Source organism: Limanda limanda, chromosome 19 (assembly GCF_963576545.1).
Source record: "Limanda limanda chromosome 19, fLimLim1.1, whole genome shotgun sequence".
NCBI lineage: Eukaryota > Metazoa > Chordata > Actinopteri > Pleuronectiformes > Pleuronectidae > Limanda > Limanda limanda.
Window position 1 is genome coordinate 13082194 of NC_083654.1, and position 6265 is coordinate 13088458.

The window sequence follows — 6265 nt, forward strand, 5'->3', positions numbered from 1 at the left end:
CTCTGCTGTCTAACTAAATAGCTGTGGGACCCATTCCTAAAAGCGCTTTGCTCCAAACTCCACCCAACTTTCAGTCCATCTCTGCCCGCCCACCGGCGCGCACAAACAGCTGGGGAGCCTGAACCAGTGTGACACACACACACACACACACACACACACACACACACACACGCACACACACACACACACACACACACACACACACAGTCTCTCACTGGAGGAAGGGAAGAAAGACAAGTTTTTACTAAAATAAGTTTAATTCAAGCATCAGGGAGCAAGAAAGCCTGAATCTGATGTGGTGGAGCCTGAGAAGAGCAGGAATGTGAGGTTCATGTGGAAACATTATCACTGAATATGTTGAGAATTTCCCCGATTAGCCCATAAATACAAATCTGATGATTATTCATAGGCTGCCAATTAAATTGAGGATCAAATTAAAGATTAATTTAATAACTTTAAAATCTCAGCATGGTCTGGCCCTCGGTAATACAGAGCTACTAACTATATATACTCCTACTATAGTTCCCAAGTCAAGGCTGGTAACTGAGGCTGACCATGCATTATTTTGCCATCTGGGTGTTAAGCCTCCACAATTGACAGCAGGGTTCCCGCTCACATATCTGTTTTAAAATAATTGCTCAAAACATGTTTTACAGTAAAGCCTTTTAATGTCTTATTTTGAACAGCATTTGTAAAACACTTTATACCCTAACTGTTTATAAATGATAAATGCAGCAGAACCAAAGTTTGTTATTCATTATTATTAATTATATTACTCATAGTCTTTCTCTCTTTGCTGAGAGAAAATGTCGATCCGAAGTGCACTGTTGAAAAAGGCTTGTCCCTCGTGTCTGTAGGCCTGCATGGATTAGGTCTCCTATACAAACAGCCGGTCAGGGACTGAACACAGCCCCAGGGACGGACACATTACAGCAGCAGCAGACAGACAGGTGCAGCACTGGGACTCTGCTGGAAGGATCAGCCTTCACATGTGGGGGGATGAAAAAAAGTTTCTGTGTCCATGCAGACAGCATGAAGCATCAAGTGTGGATGCTATAGGCTCCCTTGTTTTTACTTCATGCATGGCTCCAACTGTGTCCAGTGTTACAATCAATCTACATCATATCTAAAAATCATATCTGACCACTTGGACTTCTAATAAATGAGGTTCGATTAGACATTTCTTTAAAGGTCGTTAAGGGGAGGACTTGGTCAATCTATACATTACTTCAATAATGAAAATTGGGTATCAAGGAACCAATTTAAACAGCCACGGATAATTTAAATAACATCTCTGAGCATGAGTGATTAAACTAACCGCTGTAATGTTTGGCCTCCTGATGGGTGGATCCCTGGATCTCCCTTTGAGCAGCCAGGATGAAGTCATTCACCTCCAGTAATGTGAGAGGGTACCCTGCTGTTAAACATTTATGGATGCTTCTCTTCTGTGAGCGCCTGGGCCTATTTCCTGTCGCTGCTTACGACACTGTGCACTGACACACAGTGGGAACATAGTTAAATGTCATTGGCACAGCATGCTAATGAAGTTAGATCCATTCCAATGTGCTCTGTGTAGGTATATAATAAAAACTACAACCAAAATCTGTATCACAAAAGGGCCTTTATATAAATCCTCTCTTATTCAACTGAATGTGAATTGTCACTGAAGATCACAATGAAATGCAACCTGATAGAGCGTCTTTCTGCAGCGTCTCTGTCTGCTCGCTATTTTATTAATGTGGCCACACGCCCGTTAGAGTCTGACTGGAGTCATGAGAGGGGGACCGATATCCAGTTCCACAGGCTCCACAATGGGGATCCGCTCAGGTTGCATCGCCCTGTTGTCCCTGCTCATGAGCAACATGTTGACTCGTCTGAATCCTCTTGTGTTTTTTAACAATAACAGTCTGTGGCACATGTCTTGATAGTTTTTAGAAACAAGCTCAAATAACTCCAAATTACACACACAGGGATTGTCTTGGAGAATAAATGTGTTTTGAGCTGCTTCTAAATGAAAAATCAAATATTCAAATTTTGCATTTAAAAAAAAATACAAAAACCGTTTTTTCCCTCAGTTTAATCAAGACAAAGGGTGAAGTCAGTAACTCTTGTTGCCCATGTGGCCGTAGAACACACCTGTCAGGCAGGGGAAATCAAAGGTCAAAGGTCACTGGAACAGCTGAATAGCCACAGCACGGTCACACCGAGGTTGCATTCCCCCAAACTCTCTCAGAAAAATTTCAACAAATCTAAAAGGGGCCCTTTGCTCTGGAGGAACAGTCAAGCCAATGATACACTTTTGGATGCAGACAAATCACTGGGTTCGCACACCCTTACATCACAACATCAAAACTCTGGGAGAAAAGAAGTGAACTTTATTGATTATTAACAACATCATATTACACATAATTTCAAAAGGCACATCCTCGCCTGTCACCAAAACCTCTTCACACCTTCTCTTTTCAAAGACTTCAGCGACCGGGTAACACAACTTCATCCTACTGAGACAGCGCCATCTTGTGTCCAGCTGCCCAAAGTTCACCATTTACATTCTAAATCACACTGAAAATATTTTGGTATGTTGACCAGAGCATTAAGCCTTGGTCTTGTTTATTAAATAACTACCTGAATAACATTGCATTAGAAAAGAAACCCTCATATTCCCTTGTGCCTATTACTGAGCAAAGTCATTATATTAAGAATTTACGAGCTGATGTGCTTCCCTGCAGTGGAAAGGATGTTAGATATTCACATTGACATTAGCCTAATTCATCCATCTAATCATAACTTAATTACATCTTTCGATTAACATTCACTGTACTTTATATTTTCTATCTTTATCCTCATGTACAAAAGGAATAATTTTGGCTTCCTTTGTCTTAGTGCTGATTATTGGCTCATTCATGTGATAATTTAATATTTCTCCTCTTTGTCTTCCACGGGTTGAAAAGTGGAATCACTCTCCAGCTCCCCTGAGGCTGTGAGGAGCTGCCCCGCCAGGAGCTCCTTCACCTGGTTCAACTCCTCCTCTTCATCATCATCATCATCATCACTGTCCTCACTCGCCTGCTCTGCACCTTCCTCTCTGTCATCTCCACTCCTCTCTCTCTCTGTGCTATTCTCTGCTCTGCCCGTTTCTTTTTCCCTCTCTCTGCCATCACCTCCAGCCTCTCTCACACACTCTCCTCTCTCGGCCGTCCTGCTCGTGATCTGGCTGTGCAACAGTGGATTCGGTGTAAGGTCAAAGGTCAGGGGTGTCACAGGTGTGAGGGACATGTCTTCATATTCTGCTGCATTGGAGACAGGGGAAAGGACACGGATACGCGCAGACTTGGTCCTTAAACGCATCTTGAGCTCGTCTTCCTTTGACTGAAAGAGACGAGGGAGCAGACAAGTGAAGAGAAGCAAAATTAAGAAAAGTTCTCACACACACAAACACACAAACACACACACACAGTATGAACACACTGTACCTTGCGTCTCTCTTCAACAAGTCTCATCTTCTCCTCTAGCTCTTCTCTGCTGGGGGGACTTTGCTCCTTTATGGTCTTCAGGGACTCCAGTCTCCCAGGCCTCTGCCTGACCACATCTCTGTCATCCAGCTATCTCACACGCACACACACACACAAACACACAAACGTACACAGTGACACACACACACACACAAACACACACAAACAGCAGAGGGAGATAGAGAACGCCCAACCTTAACATTACAGGCGATTGGACTTACTGACCTTATTTACCTGTGAGAGATAACTTAGCAACACAAATCAATGTTCTGATACACTCTTTATTGAACTTAATTCTTACCACCATTATTATCACAATAACTTTCTAAATTGTATAATTTACTTATAAACTGTTGATTCTTACCGGGTTTCAGTTAGTGTGGTCAAGCTTAACCATTTGTAAATGTATTACTCTGACCATAGAAGTGCATGAAATACCTGTTATGGAAATGTTATGGTTTAGGTCTCTTGGGTTAATTAATTCATGTTTTTGATCTCTCTTGCATATTTTGCATTGTCTTATTTGGGGCCTCTCTAACCCAGGATTGCACTTCATAGCGTAAAGTCTGAAGAAGATTAAGTACAAGTACAGTACAATTCAGTATCAGAGTACTTTTCTTTATTTATTATTTGTAGGAAACAAGGTTGAGATAGGGAGGCAGATAACAACTGGATGAAGGTACATAATATCTCTGCAAGAGGACACTGACTTTAGGGAAGACACAACAACGGTTTTTGGCAAGTTGAGTCAAGGTCTTTGTCCAATACATTAGGTCCGCATGAGGCATAATAGTACGTGGCCTCTGAGATTTTAATACTTCTTGTGTTAAAGGACAGCTGAGATTTGCCGATACATCTGTTAACTTGTTATCTCTCTACAGTGATGAGAATAAAGCTTAAGACAGCACCCCTTGTCATTCCTCCACCCTGTAAGATTACCCACCATGATGCTGTAGGCCTCTCCAGCCCCGCTGCCTCTCTCTCTGCTCTGTCCCACCGGGATGATGCCCTGATTCAGCAGCTCCTCCAGGATGTCACTGGACTTTTGACGCTCCTGCACTGTGCCATCATGCTGCAGTAGTCCTGGCCACAGTGAAATAGAAACACATTAGATGCGTGCAGGGGAGTTTCTCTTCAGTGAGACACACTTGTTGAACACACCCACCCTCTTGTGTCCTTCTGTCTGCCACACTTTCTCCGACACGCTCAGATATCAGAGGAGGGAGTTTTCTGGGCATCGCTCCAGGTAAGTCAGGGAATGCTTTGTTCTCCATCACCACCCCGCTGTCTGTGGTGCCCTTCGACACGGCGGAGTCTCCACGGCTACCGAGTTTACTTCCTGTCTCATCCTGACAGGGCACAATACGAACGAAGAGGAAATAAGTCAAAACACAGAAAACTGCTCACCTCAATGGTGCTGGGATAGCAATGTATTCTTCAATTTATATTTAGGTATGAAAGGTAACAATGTTCATTAACTTGAACATTCTTCTTGAGTATTTAAAAAATTTTTTTGACATGTTTGTCTTTATTATGTAGAGGAAATGACAGGAACCCCTGCCGGGAGTTGAACTGTATTTCATTGTAGATTAAGATTATTATATAATCATACAATCAATATTATCATGTTTACATACAAATATGATCATCTTGTAATTTCTAAGGTATTATAAAACTAAATATTTAAACTCTTAAATTCAAAAAACTCATTTTTTTAACAACAACATCTGGTTTTATGTCTCTTTCCTTATCCCTCTCGAGCTGGGTCGTTAAACAGTGCAGCATGAACCGTTGATTATACTTACTCCATAAATATGAATAAATAAATAGAATTAATAATCTTAATGTTAAATCACTCTAAATTGTGTTTATTTCGATATTTGTGGCGAAATTCTGAATCTGAACCATATCTAAAAAAAAGTTTACAGGTCTTTAACTCTCTTTTTTTTACTTTCTGAACTAAATGAATATTTCGTTTAATGTGTTTTTATTTATTTTTAATCCTGTCACATGACATATTTCAACAACTACTATTTTTAAAGTTTTAAAAAATAATAAGTTAACGTCCTGTAAATAAATAACGTACCTGGTGCAGATTGAGAAGTTCACCTCAAATATGGAGACAAGGTTAAATGTTATAATATTTCAATAGCTGAATAGTTTTAATAGTTGTTTAACATTTTTATTGAGTAATAATCAATATAATAATCATAATTATAGCCATTATTATAAAAACTGTAAAACTCTATTTGGATATCGTTGGAGAAATGGACCTGGTGTCAAACTACACAGACTGAATTTGTGACTCGGCTCTTACCTCGTCTCTCTTCGGCTCCTTTCGTGTGAGCGGTGTGACCGCGGTGTCCGAGGAGCTGCCACATCCCATATTCACCACGAATCAACGATGTAAAGCGAGACAGTAACGCTCATACATGTGCAGCTTTAATTCCAGCTCGGTGTGTGTGTGTGTTTTCCTCGATACGTGTTGACCGTGTAGCCTGGCATTCCTTCACACACACGGACACACAGTCTCCATGAGCCCGTCGCTAAGGGGCCGTTGCTACAATAAATGTGACCCGGTTAAAGAGGCGACACCCAGGAACAAGGAAATACAAAACACGGTCAACACGGTCAACACTGGATGGAGAAGCTGCTCTGTCACACTTCATTGGCTGTGTTACACACTCACACACTGTCACACGCACTGACACGCTTCATCAGCTGTGTGTGTGCCACACTGACATCATATCATA

General features: G+C 41.4%; 1 protein-coding gene across 1 annotated transcript; it reads right to left on the reverse strand.

The window, feature by feature from the left end:
• Window positions 1–2098: 2098 nt before the first annotated feature.
• stmnd1 (stathmin domain containing 1) lies at window positions 2099–5898 on the reverse strand. Its single transcript, XM_061093360.1, has 6 exons — window positions 5830–5898; window positions 4672–4861; window positions 4456–4571; window positions 3474–3602; window positions 3180–3369; window positions 2099–2136 (listed from the first exon to the last, which is right to left on the reverse strand). The coding sequence occupies exons 1-6, from the start codon at window positions 5896–5898 to the stop codon at window positions 2099–2101; spliced, it is 732 nt and encodes a 243-aa protein (XP_060949343.1).
• Window positions 5899–6265: the final 367 nt, after the last annotated feature.

Bases quoted from the DNA above. Each gene is read 5' to 3' on its own strand.
- stmnd1 (XM_061093360.1), bottom strand. From the start codon at position 5,898: ATGGGATGTGGCAGCTCCTCGGACACCGCGGTCACACCGCTCACACGA. The intron at 4,572-4,671 runs GTGTTCAACAAG...ATGATGGCACAG, and splicing joins AAGGACACAAGAGGGTGGGT to TGCAGGAGCGTCAAAAGTCC. The intron at 2,137-3,179 runs GTGTGAGAGAGG...CCTGCCTGACAG, and splicing joins GACGGCCGAGAGAGGAGAGT to GTGTGTTCTACGGCCACATG.